Source organism: Clavelina lepadiformis, chromosome 8 (assembly GCF_947623445.1).
Source record: "Clavelina lepadiformis chromosome 8, kaClaLepa1.1, whole genome shotgun sequence".
Taxonomy (NCBI): Eukaryota; Metazoa; Chordata; class Ascidiacea; order Aplousobranchia; family Clavelinidae; genus Clavelina; species Clavelina lepadiformis.
The window spans coordinates 17,865,301-17,882,676 of NC_135247.1; the positions used below are offsets into that span (position 1 = coordinate 17,865,301).

The following is a 17,376-nucleotide window of genomic DNA, read 5'->3' on the forward strand; positions in this document are numbered from 1 at the left end:
GTTAACCTACTACATTAGTATCTGACTCTATTGTTGCGTGCGGTTAGAATTCTCTAACCTTTCTGATAGCCGAACGTTCGTATTATATTATAACAAATACCGTTTGCCAGAAAAGGCTTTTATTGTAGGTGCTGTACACTTTCTCAATATTACAAATAACCGAGAACACAAGTCATGTGACTGTTTACACGATGTCTACTGATTCAATCACCACAACTACAGTAGTACGGTATTACATATGTCTATAACTTCGCGTCTGTGACTGAGGTTCTGAGGCTCTGAGGGAGTCTCACACAAAAGTTCAAGCTTATAAAACGTGCTGCGATGTGGCGGAAATATATGACAAAAAAGGCATGAACATTTCAAAGCGTGTGAACGTGAAAATCGGTGTGTTTGCAATGCAAATTAAATTTGGTTAAGTTGGAAACAGTTACTTGGAAGCGACCTGGTAACGTACTAAATAAGGAGCTTTCACACGAAGTTATTCGTAGCAAGTTTTCAAATATACCAACGGTAGTTTGCAGTGTTCTGAAAAGGCAAGTTTTAAACTCCATTTACTAGCTGGAAAACTCTTTCATAAGAATGATGTGGCGGGACTGAAAGTTTAAAAACTCCAATTGTTCTGGAAAACACATTTCTACGAAAGACGTAAGGATTTTACAAAAGCGAGCCAAGCCGCCACAAGTATTTTAGACAACAAAATTATGTCATCATTCACAACCAATATCTTTTTATTCACTCTGTTAAGTAACGATATTTGAAACTAGAATTAACTTTTCCTTTTCATTGTGGCAAAATTCAACAAAATTATGTCGTACTGTACTTTAGCAAAACTCACTGCCGACAACGCGCGGAGCACATGTAACAATCACTTCGCCGTCAAGTGGCGCAAAAGTGTTGTCCCTGCTTTGGCAATACTGTTACTATTTATCAGCTGTATTCTGATGTTTGCTTTTGTTGGGTTTAGGCCTACCAGTTTATGGTGAGATAGTGGGTGGTGGAAAGGTTGGTTTTTACTGGACACGGTGGAATGTTACTGCAGTTGATTGTCGTTGGTGTCTTGCTATACACAGCGTGGTGTTACATCAGCCGATATATACAAATTCAACAGGTTGAAAGACGCGTTGTGTTTGTTACCGGCTGCGCAACCGGCTTTGGAAACAAACTTGCTAAACGTTTGGACGAACTTGGCGTTCATGTATACGCCGGCTGTTTGACGCCGGAATTTGCTGACGAGCTAAATGGAGAAACCAGTGATCGCGTGAAAGCGTTTGTATACGATGTAACCAAGCAAGATACAATAGATAACGCTGTGAATTTTGTAAGAAGAGACCTGAATGGGGAACCACTATGGGCCATTGTAAATAACGCCGGTGTACCAGCTGCCTTGGTGCCGTTTGACTGGACTCAAGTTGAAGAATACCAGACGGTACTGGATATAAATTTTATGGGAGTTGTCCGAACCACTTTGGCTCTGCTACCATTCCTGAAAAAAGGTTTGGAAGGAAGGGTTGTGAATGTGTCCAGTATGAATGGTCGGCTTAACATTATGTCCAATCCATATGGAATTTCCAAGTGCGCCCTTGAAGCATTGTCAAATGGCTTGAGTTTTGAATTGAAACCATTCAATATCACTGTCCACACCTTACAACCCAGCATTTTTAAGACAAAAATTTCAAGTCCAGACGTTCACCAAGAACTAATTGAATCCAGCTGGGATAAGTTGTCTCATAACATGAAGCGGGAATATGGTGAAAACTATTTAAAAGAGAAAATATCTAGTATCAAATCATTTTATGAGAAGAACACCTGTTCTGATTTGTCTAAGGTTATCAGAGCTTTTGAACATGCTCTTTTTGCAAAATATCCAAGGAATCGTTATGTAGTCGGATGGGATGCAAAATTTGTCCTTCTACCTCTTTCGTTGCTTCCGTTTTCAATCCAGTTTCTGTTGATTCCATTTATGCAAAAAGCAGCTGGCTTGAGGGATGTTGTACCGCAGTATGCAGTAAAAGAATGATGCTTTAGTAATGTTTCTTTGTTACGGTGATATTTACTTTGTTATTGGAATTAACTAGGCGCACTTAATAAGCTTTTACTAACACCTTATTTTACTGTATTACCTATTAATGTTTTTATGCTTTTTTAACACCATGTACAAATTTTTTAAGTGCTTGTAGTTATGGTGCCAGAATGTATTGTCATTTCATTATTACTAGTAAGACCAAAAAGTTTGCTTTTACAAATAAGGTTGTAGACACAGGCACTTTTGAAAAGTTTTGATATAAACTTGGGATGAATAAAATTTTATAAATGCGTAGCTGCTAATAGAAATGTCAAAAGTTACTGATTCTCGTTGATTACTTTTTATTCTTTGATTAATTATTGTTCCTTGATCACAATGACTATAACAAAAAACATATGCAAACTATTTTATATACATATATGTTTTTTCAGTATTTTAATTTTTTGTGGTTCTTCATTCATAACATGGGTGTCTATGTCAGTTTTCATAGTACATATTGTATTTTAAATTGTATGTTGTTTGTTGTGTGATGTCTGTAATGTGACTACGTAACACGTATATGTTGTTTGATGTCTATAAGCTTTAATCTGTATTGAAATATGTTTGGAATTCATTTGCATGTAAGCTTGACATTTTACGCTGCGTAATCTATTTCAAGCATATTCAGCTATGGAAATAACACCCACATTTGCTTATGGTATCACTCATGCATAGGCCAATTGTAAAGTATTATCATGCATGACATTTACTGCCAAATTGTATGATTAACTGTATTTAAAATGAATAGCACTGAGTATTTACATTGCATGGGACACAATCATCTTGTTTAAGCGATAGGTTCTACCTGCAATTGTATGGCTACATGTACACATATATATTATTTTTTTGCATACAAACCAGCTGCTACCTTACTTGAACAATCCAGATGATTCTGCAATCCATTAAATTTGTGTGAATCACTCTACCTCGCTACACTGCTTGAAAATGTTTTTTACTAAAATGCAAAGATGTCTTTCCTAAAACTGCTTAGACAATTGATAAGAGTTGAATGAAAAAATATTGCAATTAACATGCCTGTTCCACATAAGGTTGATTTTGTTTATATCTTGCAGATAACTCAGTAATATATAATTTTTTAGCTTATGATGCGTCTTGAACATTTTAGTTAATTTTAATAATGGCTTATCTCCTGCATGGCTCGAAGCTATCAGCGAGTCAAATTGTGGCGAGCATCTTCCAACATGACGCAGAGAAAGGAAAAAGTCTTGTTCATGAGATTTGTGATCAGCTTTTGGTACCAAGCAAACATACTTCGAGAAGGTTGTTGTTATTTTTTTGTCAAATTTTGCAATAAACTTTAACGTCATATCTAGATGTATTTTTTGATAATAATTGTGGTACTGCTATAATAAACTATATACCTAGGTAAGTCTAACATGTTCCAGTTTGTTAAAAAAATGACGTATATGACTTTTACAGGACAGACGCAATAGAATGGTTAAAGGTATTCTTCTCTGAAGGAGATAGCTTTGATAATTTTTGCACAAAAGTTAGAAATATGGATTCCTCATCACTCTGTGGCTGTGTGTGGACGGCAAACTTTGTGGCTTATCGCTGTCGAACGTGTGCCACGTCTCCGTGTATGTCGCTTTGCGCTGGTGAGTTCTCATTTTACAAGACAGAAATATAGCAAATTTATGGAGGATAAATATAGATTTAGGGGAACCAGGATGATCATAGAATGAGGAACTTAACTCAGGAGCGTTTTATCTTTCCACATTTGCTCTGGCATTTCAATGAAGCAGAGTATTGATATTTCGTAAAAGAATTTTTTAAATTGTGTCGGCTGTAAAGCATTTTAGGTTGTCACAAATAATTCTTATGTCATACCAGTTACCAATATCCGAAATGCTTGATAAGAATCCATAAACTATGATTTCATTGGGTGGGATAAAAAAAATCGCTCTGTTTTAAATCAAGTCTACTATAGTTAGTGTTGATGGTTCTATCTAAGTCCTATTTTTTCCAAACGCAGCATGCTTCGAAAAAGGCGTCCACGAAGGTCACGATTACAACATATTTCGAAGTGAAGCCGGCGGCGCTTGTGACTGCGGGGATTCCAGTGTTTTGCAAGCCTCGGGATTTTGCTCCCATCATGGACCTAACCGCATTCCACCACAACCACAACCTCCTCGCTTTCTGGCTGCCGGGAAGGTTATTGCTGTGATAGTAGATTTTGCCAATTTCCTGTGTGTTGTGGAACAACAGAATGCTCTATGCTAAGTGTTTCATAAAACATTGAAAAGTTTATTATAAATTTTGATGTTTTTGTAATTGTAACATGACCCGACGTGATTAGTTTGACTTGATGACATATTGGTCTGTCTGTTATTACCTAATATTAACATTAATGTCTGCCTTATATATTTAATATTAAGGTCTTATTGGATCGGATGTTTCTCATGTTCATACACGTACTGAGAATGTTCTCTGAAGACTCTACTGACGGCGGAAATATTTCTTTTCCAACTGAAGTTAAACAATTCTTTGAATTCGTCCTGGATCTTGTGAAACTTGGTTAGTTATCATGTATATAGTAAATATTTATGTAGTTTATGGGTTGATTGATAGTTTGCTGTTAAAATTATAGGATGTCAGTTTTTCAAATCACCAGCTAGTTGTTATTTAATATATTTCACTTTAACCAACTTTGCTTCATTTCTGGGAAATGTCTTCAACTAATCATTATCTTCTGTTGTGTTGAAGGCTCTCCGGTTCGCAAACATGTTTCACAGCTGCTTCTAAATGAGAGTTTGTACTCTGACATCATGCAATGCAAGAGATACAAATGCCTGTCAGACAGCAACTCTCAGATTCTTTCTTTTCACAAGAAAAGCATGGACTTGTTTCATGATGCTGTGAAGGTGACCTTGAATCATAAACATAGTACCTGGTATGCCATGTAAGGCAGTTCAACAAAGAGCTGCTTAACCATGTATTGTCATCCATAGGCGACTGACAAACCCATTATGGTTGAAGAAATCAAAGACACTGGGCAGTTTGATCGTAGCTATCAATACAAGACCTACCTCGATGAAATCATGTTCTGGATAGTAAGGTTAGCCCATTGCATATCTGTCAAACACTGTGCTTATGATTATATGGTAAATTTTGCCACACGTTGTGTGCACTCCACAGAGTATGCTATAACAAGTTCATAGATGTGCTAGTTTATAACTTTTGAATTCATCTATTTTCCAGATATGAGTTTCCGGAGCCAGTAATTCTGATTGTGCTCAATCTCCTGCCAGACACGGAGATGAAACGAGAATTCTCAAAATGTTTCACTCGTCATTATTCTCGCATCGCCATATCACTCCTGCGTTCTTCCAACGTTGATCAACTCTGCAACAGGTTCAAGTTTAAACTTAGCTTTTTCAATTTATTTTATCTTTCTCGTCCTTTTTGGACAATTAGCATCAGGCTGTAATATGACAGACATAAAGTTATAGAAATTTCCACTTTTTGTTTTGGTTTAAAGGACTCTTTAAAAGTAAACAAGATGTTTTCTACAGGGTAGTCCACATATCTGTACAACTCTTCAGCAACAATGATCTTGCTTGTATGTTGGCCACTGAGGAAAATCTGTTAGAAGTAAGCTGATGTGGTTCTATGGGCAATTTTATTCTTTTACCCTTCAGGTTTTACATCGATCTCCTGTTTAGGTTTTTCTCCTATCAATGCACAATATAATCCGACCATTTTTGGAAGACTCCCAGACATCTTCACGTGACTATCATCAGTGCATATCGTCAAACTCACATCACTTGAAAACAAACGTTTACTGGCCAATTGTCAGTGATTTTGTGAATGTTTTGAGTCATCAACGCATTGCTCGCATGTTCCTGGAAAGCGCAAATCTAATCAAGTAGGATGTTTTGAGCTGATTATAAGCTAGTTGCAGTGTAGGATGCCCCTAGGTTTAATAAAGGCGCTTAACTTTAATCATAAAGGTTCTATTTGCGTAATTCTTCCATTCTAAATATAATTTAATTAAAAAACATCCAAATTTTAAAACTTGGTATTGTCTACTTTGTTGAACATGGTCAGAATGTGGTTTGGTCGAAATGAAGTTATCTATGAGTATGACAATGGCTATGTAAATATTAAGATTAAAGATTCGTAACAAACAGTTACAAATAATCTGAAACACTTTTACACACATTTTTAGAAATTATATTCAGTTTTCCCGATATGTTACCCCCCTAAATGTGTCTTTTTCTTCCAGTTGTTGGTTTCAGCAGCTCATGGCATTTTGTGGCATGGATTTATGCAACCGGCAGCTTCGCTCCCACATTGAGTATGACCGTGAGCCGACAATGGCAATGCACGCCTTCTACTCTGAGAGAGAATCTTGTGCAACCACACTCTGGTGCTTGATTGACACTCTTCAGGTCAGTTGCCGTGAAAGCGAATTCATATCAACTTTTTAAATTCATTGTTTTTATTGAAAAAATAGTTTTTCAATGATGTTTTTAATGAAGTGAATGTCAATGTTCAGGGATACTACCATTACATGACAATGTTTTTCTGTTATAGCACATGTTGATACATTGTTGTGTATCTTAGTGTGTTACCTCAAATTAACTGAACACATATATTGCGTGGTCTGCAATAACAAACTTTGTAAATCAAAGCGGAAGGGCTTCAACCGAACTCAGTAATAATAATGATAACTAATCTATCCAGGATCCAACCACTTCGCACATGACTTTGATCGTGATCCGGACACTCATGGACACGATCACGGAGTTGTTTGATGCGTTGGGTTTTGAGGAGATGCAAACCCTTCCTTATGATCAATGCAGCTTTCATTATCCCCTGCACAGATACTTAGCTCAATTAATAAGCAATGGTATCAAGAAACAAGGTACAGTGGATTTGGGAAGTCTTTTAGCCTTTTTTATTTTACTTCTTATAACCTTTTAATATTGGCTCTTGTGGTTAAACTCTGAGACTACATGGGTGTTTGTGCAGTGTGCACGTCAAAATGTAATGTTTGCAGCAAGCAGTTACGACACTTGAAGGCTTATCATATCTTTGATTGATTTCCTTGCACAGTCGCTTATGACATATATGCTTTTTAGTTTCTTTTTTGTAAGTTTTCTTAAAATTTCAGGTCTTACGATAAGGGAGTTGAATATTTCTGAAGACGAGGCGATGAAGCTGATGTCTCACCCCCTGCAGGTGCTTGCATCATCACTCAGTTACGAATTCAAGTAATGTTTCCATCGTTTTAAACATTCCGTCTGTTTCCAGGTGTTAACCACGATGTATGAGGTCACCTGCAATATGTGGGTCCGAAACGGCATCCACGTGTCAACGCAAGCGCTCGCTTATAAACAATATTTCTTTTGTAAATTTTTCATTGACTCTGATCTCTATCTTCTGCAGGTACTCAGCATGTTATTGGAAGTTGCTGTATATTGAATTTGAGCTTTTTGCAAACTAATCACCTTATAAATCTATGCTGTATGGTCATATTTATTTAAATATTATTTGGAAAACATTATATTGGCAGGAAAATTAATCCCATGAATTATTTTGATTAAATACCTGCAGTAGTAATAGGAATAATATGCTAGGGCCGTGGTTCTCAACCGGGGTGCCATTTACGTTTCGCAAGGGTGCCGCAAGTTATCCCGCACTAATCACTAGTCCAGGAAAACGGTTGCGAAATTTTTTTTTATTTAATGCAGAAACTTTTTGGTTTGACTGTGGGTGCCGCCAAATCTTTTGGTTGTTTGCAGGGTGCCGTGAGCCCAAAAAGGTTGAGAACCACTGTGCTAGGGTGATGCTTAGATGACAATATTTTGAATGATTATTTATGTTACATTTCTGCAGTTGTGCGCGTCAATCCTTCCACCCGATACCTTCATTGCCAGCGTATTCGAAAGATGCCGAGTGATAGATTGTCTTAACTTGCCCCGTACCGCTGTTGCACCAACTCTGCCTTACAAGAGCAGCAGCGCTCCTCATGAAGAGAAAATTCCAAAGATGCTGGAAGCAGCCTTTAAATTGATTTTATCCATTTTCAGTGTGAAAACTCCGATAGGTAAAAATTCATCGTGTGAGAAGCCTTTTCATAACTTTTGATCAAATCACAAAAATTTTGAATCTAGATCTCAAAGATGAAGATCTAATCCAAGCAGAGGTGATTGTTCTTCTCACATCTCAGTCGTGCACGTACAGCATGTTATCTGACCACATTCCCCATGAATTCCACTCAGGGTCAAAAGCTCTGCTCATCACAGATTTACTGACAAAGCTGTTGAAAGATTTCGCAACCAAAAAAGAAGGTGGGCTCTAGAATTTATGGATTGCAGGTTTTTAACACTTCAGCAACTTCTCTACGCAACTAGTTTGTAGTGACTATTGGACTTTTCGGTTGTTGGTCAACTACGTTTTTGCTCATTTAAGAAATCATGATTCATTGACAGGTGACACAATGGAGCAGACAACTTATCTTCCTAATGACGCAGCATGGAAGCTTTATGACCCTGTATTCATGGAACACAGGACCCTGTACAAACGAGACATGCAACACGTGATTAATACTCTTTTTTATTGTTGATATGAAACTTACCATCTCTAACTATTACTTTCATTAATGGTTATGTGACCACTACGACTAGTTCTTTTAAGCAGTTGCCGATCAGTAAATCGCTATTTTCTTTGTTCCTTAAGGCCCATACAAGTTACTTAAAACACTTGAAAGAAAATGACAAATTGGAGAAACATGTGACAGAAGCAGACATATGGCCACCTTACCAACGTGGGTTCATGGTTGCATTTAATTTCATGAAAGTGTTTTAGTAAAAGGTTTTACTCAGTCAAAGAAAGCGATGAAATGTCATGCTTACTAATGTAACACTTCCGTCTTTTTGGCATAACAAACAACATGTATTTATGTAACAAAGAACGTATACTTACGTAACAAACGACGTTTATTGTGACGCAGCTGTACATACACTTCCTGCTCAGTATGAGAGCCTTGCCAACCTACTTCACTGCAAGACTCTTTTCGCTTTTATTTTTACCATTCTCAATAAGCAGGACGAAGTGACTGACATAGTAAGATCATTTAATATTGCATTTCCACGTGTTTGAGGCACTTTATCTTCTTATTTTACTTATGTATTTTTTTCATGGTAAGAATTTTGTTCGCATAACTTTGTGTACTTTTATCGACTCCACCTGATTTCGTAACATGTTCTTTTTCTCAGACTTTGTCGATTATACTCCACCTCCTAGATGCCTCGTTTCGTGTGACACCATTTCCACCACATGGAGGTATGCAACGCCATATTATTGTTACGGTACTGCTAGTGCTACCTCCACAGTTTCAGATACTATTACAAAACATTGTTTTTTAATAGCTGCCTCCATTTTCACATAACTTGCATTTTGCTTCAATTAAAACTGTAGTTTAAGGGTGCTCGTTGTTTCGCTTTGCAGCTGACTTTCCTGAGAATAAACGATCCAGGAAAGAAGACGTCTGGTACGCTCCGTTTCAAGCTCTCTATGATTTGAATGACCCCTTCGTCAACTTCGTGAAATTGATTCCAGTATCAGATGACAAACATCCACTCGATCAAAGTATTTTGTGTCTATTTTAGGTTGAACTAAAATTACTTGATCAAAACGAATTTATTACCAGCTTTTGGTTGTTAATTTAGCGAACATATAAAAAGTAACGTTCATGGACCTTGGCATTAATCGAACTTACCAGAAGTCAAACCTTACAATGTTATTTTAGGTGCTTCACAAGCGACTTCACCGAGCCAGAGCCAGAAGATGACAAAGGTATGAGTTGTTGGCTTGCCTTGTCTATTACAGTTAATTGTTTCCAACCATTCTTTTATCAAAATTGCGCAATGACATCAGTATCTCTGTTAAATATGCTAGAACGTTATATAATATACTGTAAAGTGCACACACTCCATAGCATAGTATCCTTAAGCAAAGAAATTGAATTTTTCAGAAAAGCATCCTCACCCTACTTTTGAGGCTGTACGATAAATGTTCTGGAAAATCTGCTTCCTTTTGCCTCGACGAGAATAAACTGAACAGTTCGTTTACTCTTCCGGCTGTGCCACCAATGCGAGCCAATGTCATCTCTAATCTTCTTCATCTTGCAGCTGCAAGAAGCGCAGAAGTGAAACAGGTGTGTCTGTCATCAGAAAAACTCTGCTTTAAGCTAGGAAGCTTAGCCAGGGCTATTATCTTAGCTATCAATTTACATTTTATCATTTTCTACAAAATTTAAAATTTGGGATTGACACTGTATTGTTCCATCTTTTTCACAACCTCATTTTCAACTTTTTTCATGAAATGTCTTTCTCTAAGACAATCCAAGTAATTTGTGGAACCACAGCGCCTCCAAGTGCAATGGTGACAGATGTTGATGGCAGACCATTGGACATGGATGAGCAATCACGAAAGCTACAAGCACGCGAAGCGAGGAAGCGTTTGATGAAGCAGATGGCAATGAAACAACAGCAATTTATGCGTAAGAAATAAAATAAGTTTCGTTCAAAATCTCCAGCTTTGGAATTTGCTATAAAAATTGTAAAAAATACAAAGCAGGTCGTGTTATATCACATGTTGCATTGGCCAACCTTTATATTGGTGAATTAAAAAACTGCCCTGGTTTTTTCCTCAGATTGGTTGACTGACAGATTTGGCAGACTAAGTTGTGTTGCTTTGCAATTAACAGAACAAGCTCAGATGACCTTGGTGGTGTCTGAGCAACCTTCAGACTCTCAATTACAGTCGGACTTCAGTGAGTCAATGGTGGAAGAAGACAATCTTGCTCGTGACTTTGGACTTAAAGTGATGCCGACTTACGAGTGCGTCATTTGTGGAAACTCCGAAACAGAGCTGGAAGCAACAAATGAACAAGGAAATTCAAATCCGTCGGAGAGGTTGATGAGCTTAATATGCCTTGTCCAACCTTCTACTGTGTTAGGTAAAAATTAAATATCGACTACTTTAGCTGATAACTTTTTGCTTTTGACTGAGGTGAAGGCTATTTGCTCTTCACTTGAGCAATGCTTTATTATTACATTATTATTTGTTGCGACTATTCGCTTTGTTAAGTAATTCGAGATTTGATTGCACTGCTAAATAAAGCTTTATTTTGTGGTTTTAAAAAATTATTTTTATTGTACACATGACACAACTTGTAAGTTAGTTTGCTTTAGACTTCATTTCTTTGGTAATGGATGATAATGTATTGATATTTTTATCTTCTGAATAATATATGAAGGTCATAGAACAGACAGTGTTCGAAAAACAGCCCCCTACAAACCTGGCAGCTACCACCCGAAGGTATTGTCATGTCGTGGCCATGTTGTCAACCGACATAACTTGATGAAATTGCAATCACACCATACAAAGTTTGAGCAGCAGTTTAGAGGTATAAGTTACATGCATTGCTAGGGGTAGAGAAATATCATTAAACAAAAGGTAGTCTGCATAATGATGGACGTAAACGCTGCCGTACACGATATAGATGAGAATAAATGCTGTCATGTTAGTGCATAATGTACATAAAGAACTTGTTCTCAGTCGTATCTTCTATGACCAGAACAAAACTTGTTCGCGAGCGCTGTCGGCATCCACGTGTCTTCGTGCGGGCACCACGTGCACCTCGCCTGTCAACGAGACTACATGGATTCAGTCCGTCGTGATGAGTCATCACAGTTGAACTACGACATGCACAGGGGATTCATGTGTCCGCTGTGCCGACAAACTTCCAACCTTGTCCTGCCTTGCAATATAAGACCTAAGCAATTTAACATTTCAGAGTAAATAACTAGCTTCTGATTTACCAAATATTTGCCGCTTTGGCAGACTACCATCGTTATGTGTTTTTATGAGGTATTTTTAGTAAAGATTAACGTGGTGCTTTTCTGCCTTGAAATCAGTTTCATTTACAATCACTTCGTTCTTCTGAATTGTACTTCTGGGGATGCTGATTATGTCAAATATCGATCAAGTCTGATGCTAGCAACCCTCATATTTCTTGTTTTGTATAGGACCCAAAATTATCGAGTCCTTATATCAAAGATTTGGTTGGAAACCCTGAATGACATCGAATCGATCTCAGATTCTGCAACATTCAGTGCACTTATCGCTCAGCAGTCTAGCAATAGTTTGAACTTGGTCGCTTTTGCCTCTGCTATAGTTCGAACAAATTTAGAAAACCATCTTTTACAACTTGGTAACACTCTTTTGCTAAAGGAGGTAGGCCCATCTCTCTCACCGAGGCTTTCCTTGATCTCCAGGAAACTTCCAGTTGGTGAGTTGCTTCTTTTTAAAAGCATGGAAGAGGTTGAATATCTTGTAATGACTTTAATGTGCTTGTGATTCGACTTTTCCCTCCGTTTATTAACTTTGAACGCCGCTGGAAATTACTGTTCGCTTTTAATGCAACTAAATTCAATGAAGCCGTCTGTGATTGTCTTGCAAGTCCGCACAGTAGAATTTGCTGATAATGACATTTGAAGGAGACGGTGGTGCTTTCAACTCACTATGAGCAAAGACATAATGATAGCTGCAACTTAACTAGGACCACCTAGCTAGTGTCGATGTATTGCCAATGATAAGCCACTGCAAGCTTTACTGATCAAAGTTGCAACTTACTGTAACAGAATTTTGTATTCTCAGGTAATTTCTTCATCTTAATGTACCGCATGAACAAGGTGAATGGTTCCAAAGAAACGAGAGAGAGAAACAGCGCCCACATGCGGACAGTGGTTGATAGATTATCGGGGAGAATCCCTGGAGAATCTTCCGATATTCTTCTTCTTTTAGAAGACCCCATAACGCTTTTGCTGCAGGTTTGTGGATTCAGAAGTTTGAATAAAACCATATCTTGTAACTTAACATTTTTTAGTTTGCATTGCTACCGTAACAAAAATTTATGATAAAACATTAAAAGCAACATGTTTTGTTACTTGCTGGTATGTTGAAATGATTTTACATTCATGTCATTTGTGGTGAAATTATAAAGTTATGTCAACTTGGTAAAAATCTTTTCAAGACATTTTTATCTTTCAGATGATGCTCGAATCACCTTTGACCCAAGCTCACTTCCACACAAACGTAGAACTTCTCTTCAACCTCGTCTACATACAGGCTCTTGTCCACGTCAGCTGCAAATTCAGCAGTGAGGAAAGGAGGTAGGTTATGAAGTCATTGTTACATTTGAGCTGATCTTGGTTTAATGACAGAAAATGTTCGAATTTAGTTTTGTTTTAGTGTTTACTTTTTTTACCGTGATAAATATATTTAAGTTTAACAAAATAAGTGTATAGTTTGAGCAAAAGTTAAAGTTTTACGTTGAAAATTAGCAATCAGCTTAGTCAGTAATTCAATTAAATAATAGCTAAGAATCTTCCCAACCAGAGCCTGGAAGAACAATGTGTCCACATCAATGGGAGGAATTCCATTTTCCTCCGACAACCTCGAATGTTTGCTTGGATTTGTGATCCGTTTTCTTCCACATCAGCTCTTTGAGATTCCCAAAGAGTCATTCGAGCAATTGATCGGGTTGCAAGGGATGGGATATTCCACCACTGTCTTCTCGCCACAGGTTGGATAAGTTGTCGACACAGAACCTGCATTATAAGTGCTATATGTTGAGTTATAACCATCCTCGATTAATGAGCATGAGTGCTACTGACCACCCATTGTGCATGACGCAAATCTAATTTCTAACAAGCTCGGTTCTAATTCCGGGCATTTTATTTTGAGATTGTTCTAAGATTAAGCGAATTGATGTAAAACTATTCACTGCACTAATTCACGACCAGCGAACCACAGCATAAGATCGTCATTTAATCTTCCCCCTCTTGATCTACAGTCGGTGATGGAACACGTGGAGAGGTTGGTTCTTCACTTCCTCCAGGTTGCATCTCTCCTGCATCATCATCTCTTTGACGAAGGTCATCTTCCGATCAAGACTAACTCCAAGAATGAGTTTGGAGTCCTTGCAACTTATCTGGGTATGATGGCTGCTTTGCCACGTGACGCTTCTAAGCTCATAATGGGGTTGAACCTGTGTAATTTGCAAATTTAATGTGATTTCTATGCCGTAAAGCGAAATGTTAATTTTCAGGTTTATCGGATGAATCGCCGAATTCAATTGACGTCATGAAATGTTTAAAGTGGGACAAGCCGACCTCGATGGTGAGACAGTGGTGTGAAGAGGTGTGTAGAAATTTAACATTATCTCCATTCAATGTCAATTTGCGTTTGTTTGTTCTTAACTGCTGGAATTTTCCTGTCATGGTCAAAAGCAACTTCTTCACGTTTTTCAAAATTCTTCCAGAGCTCGGATTTTATCCGAAGTCACTCGAAATCAGCGAGGAGTTTGCTGACGTCACACCGCACTTGGCTCGCACCGCATCTTCTGGATCTTCCGCGGCACTACAGCACTCTCTTCCAGTTATTCCGAGAATCTGTGCGTTACCTGCTCCATTTTTACAGCTTTTAACGAAAGACTTACTCTGTTACTTCACAATGCGTTTAAAATAACTTGTTATGACATAATAGTAACGATGCTTTTCACTTGTTTTCAAGAAATGCGATAAATGTGGTTCGATGCCGGACGACCCGGCGGTATGCCTCGTATGCGGCGCCTTCATTTGTTACAAGAAAACCTGCAAACCCGAGCCTCATGAAGATGACGTATTATTCTCGTCTACGGGGAATTCCCGAGTGGAAACCCAGCTGAAAGCCGCTTGTCGCCACGCACAGCGCTGTGGAGCTGGAACGAGTATCTTTCTGTTGATCAACTCGGCGGTTGTTGTGTTGATAAGAGGCTCTCGCGCCTGCATATGGGGTAGGTCTGTTTCGACTCGACATTCTCAAATAGACGAATTTGTAACTTGGCAGGCGTTACACTCAGTGACGCTTACAAACGACTTAACTTAAATGAGACCGTTCGCTTTGACTAAGAATTCATCAAACTGTGGTTTTCTTCCAGGCACCGTATATCTGGACGCTCACGGCGAAGAGGACAGGGGCTGGAAGCGGGGGAAACCCCTGTTTTTAAAGCCCGAGAGACTTCGATTGTTGGAACAGCAGTGGATCCAGCACGTCTTCGACAGCGCTTGTAAGGGTTGGACAGTTCATGGAAATTCCTTATAGCGAGTTGTTGTTCCGATGCACGCGAGTAAATAACTTTTGTCTCGTGTTTGAAACTATTTTATTGTTTTAAATTATTATATAATTTTTTTTCTTTTCGTTTTTGTCTTACCATCTTTATTTTCGTATCCTTAAAATCCAGTGCACTTTCTTAAAATGACAATCAGTCGTAAACTGATTTTCTAAAAGACTATGTTAAACAATCAGTCAGATAAATGTCGACCTTAACGACAATTGAAGCAAAATTACCTCCGAGTTATTCCTAAAATGTTCAGATTAAAATTGTTCTTTCTCGCTTAGTTCATCTACCGTTGTCTTTTGTTTTCTTTTTAACATTTCTATGTTATTTGCTCGCATATTTATTCGACTGATTCTCGGTCGCTTCGTTCCTGTCTCACGATTGGTATCGGAGGAGTGTGGTGACGTAATAACTCTTCAGTCGTTTGTTTCTTAGAGACTTGTCTCATTTTAAAACACTTTGCACCAATTGATTGCATCCTGATCGCAACGATACCGCCAAAAAAAATTAGAACACCACCAATTCGGATCTTCCAAGCAAAGCTTTACGAATCACACCCGCTCTTTAAAACACAAGATATTTGTACAATTATCTATCGTTCCAGTGTTGACGGCAATGTTACTGTACCTGACTCAGTGCTGTATTATGCAGGATATTATCTGCTTTAAATGCGAGAGAATATAGCTCTTAATTACACGCAATGCTGCCACGTAATTATGAGCGTTTCATCATGGAAACAATGCCGATTGTGACGTACGCGAAGGGCAAGTGGGCGGGGTAAAATGAGTTCATTAGCACCTGCAGTCACTTTTTATTGACTTAATCCAATTATCTTGATTTAACTAACTGACGTCATGTTGACTATGACTGGTCTTTTGTGACTCTTCTTCGGTCGTAATTGTCGCCTTACAATTTGAGTTATTATTTATGTCATTGCTTTCCATACAGTTACCAGCGATTATAACATTATTACCAGCTACTAAATACTGAGTGGCCTTATAAAACTTACATTTATGCACACGTCACCTACTTCTGTACTTAGCATAAAAACCAAAATTTGGTCATATTATGCAAACTCTTCATCTCAGTATTTGTGGATGTTGTTGTTGTACGACGAAGAGCAATTAAATTTGGACGTTTTTTGAAAAGTATAATTGAGGTCAGGAATTATTGCATTATACTTACAGTATGACAAGAAACAAAAGAAAATTGCATCTGGGAAGCTAAGAATGCAATTAAGACTTGGAAACAATTTAAGATCTTAAAATCAAATAACTTTTATGTCAATATAAAAATATTCTGTTCACTAGGTTTTTATATGTAGCCCATTCTATTGTCTGTTGTGCAAGTTTTACGTGAAATTGTCTGGTTTTGATCAAAAGTTTGCGGCTAGTTCCAACACTATCAATTTATTAATTGGAAAAATTGGCTCTAAACAAGCTCGTGGGCTGGTAACTGAAGATATTTTTACTCCCAAAGTATTAAATAAAAAAACAGTTTTCTTGATTGTTGCTTTCTAGCTGCTTAGAAGATCATTTGTATCCAATACTTTATGACAAATGAACAATAAGTTTAAATTTGCTTTCATGCTGTGCATGTCGTGGAGCAATTTATGTTGTCGATTTTATTAATTTACTGCAAGTCTTCGGTCTGTCCCAACACTCTGCTCGGATCAAATTTCATTAAATTGTTTTTGTGCCATTTGAAGAGTTGGTTATTTTTATCAGGTCAGTGATTATGAGCGAATTTTGAAAAATGTGGAAAAGTCATTTCTGTAGATTACAAAGTAAATGTCTTGAATTCTTTACAATTCTGAACAAGTTTTGTGGTTGAATAATTGACATGTTTTAAAATTTATAAATGACCATTTACCTATCAGGTTTGGATTAACAAACACAACTTTTTTCATTGTGCTGAGTTTTACTTGTAATATTTAATTACAGTTTTCAACAAATCCAGTTACGTGACGGACGTAACATATGGCAGGTGCATGAACATCTCAAAACACGTTTTTTAAAATAACCTGCGGTTTGTTTTCTTTGCATTGTAGTTTGTCAAATCTTCTACTCACTTTAGAAGTCGTACCATCGTCGTCCATTCACCATAGTTACTA

General features: G+C 37.6%; 2 protein-coding genes across 2 annotated transcripts; both read left to right on the plus strand.

The window, feature by feature from the left end:
* The first annotated feature begins 932 nt into the window (after positions 1-932).
* On the plus strand, positions 933-3,132 carry LOC143468170 (retinol dehydrogenase 7-like). The gene has a single exon (XM_076965193.1). It carries the CDS (start codon positions 1,031-1,033, stop codon positions 2,018-2,020), a length of 990 nt encoding a protein of 329 aa, XP_076821308.1. The 5' UTR covers positions 933-1,030; the 3' UTR covers positions 2,021-3,132.
* Positions 3,105-17,003, plus strand: LOC143468168 (E3 ubiquitin-protein ligase UBR3-like). The gene is made up of 35 exons (XM_076965189.1): positions 3,105-3,346; positions 3,506-3,684; positions 4,062-4,240; positions 4,465-4,603; positions 4,793-4,950; positions 5,038-5,144; positions 5,288-5,440; positions 5,602-5,680; positions 5,752-5,954; positions 6,315-6,480; positions 6,776-6,956; positions 7,206-7,273; positions 7,346-7,480; positions 7,931-8,141; positions 8,209-8,385; positions 8,527-8,633; positions 8,774-8,861; positions 9,048-9,160; positions 9,313-9,379; positions 9,545-9,685; positions 9,846-9,892; positions 10,071-10,253; positions 10,436-10,598; positions 10,806-11,057; positions 11,358-11,507; positions 11,679-11,898; positions 12,130-12,392; positions 12,761-12,933; positions 13,154-13,275; positions 13,502-13,688; positions 13,959-14,100; positions 14,214-14,305; positions 14,427-14,558; positions 14,678-14,939; positions 15,084-17,003. Exons 1-35 carry the CDS (start codon positions 3,204-3,206, stop codon positions 15,245-15,247), a joined length of 5,346 nt encoding a protein of 1,781 aa, XP_076821304.1. The 5' UTR covers positions 3,105-3,203; the 3' UTR covers positions 15,248-17,003.
* The last annotated feature ends 373 nt before the right edge of the window (positions 17,004-17,376 follow it).

Excerpts from the sequence above, each read along its gene's own strand:
- LOC143468170 (XM_076965193.1), top strand. The coding sequence starts at position 1,031 with ATGTTACTGCAGTTGATTGTCGTTGGTGTCTTGCTATACACAGCGTGG.
- LOC143468168 (XM_076965189.1), top strand. The coding sequence starts at position 3,204 with ATGGCTTATCTCCTGCATGGCTCGAAGCTATCAGCGAGTCAAATTGTG. Across the intron at positions 5,145-5,287 it reads ATCATGTTCTGGATAGTAAG|ATATGAGTTTCCGGAGCCAG; the intron begins GTTAGCCCATTG and ends TCTATTTTCCAG. Across the intron at positions 10,599-10,805 it reads GAAACAACAGCAATTTATGC|AACAAGCTCAGATGACCTTG; the intron begins GTAAGAAATAAA and ends TGCAATTAACAG.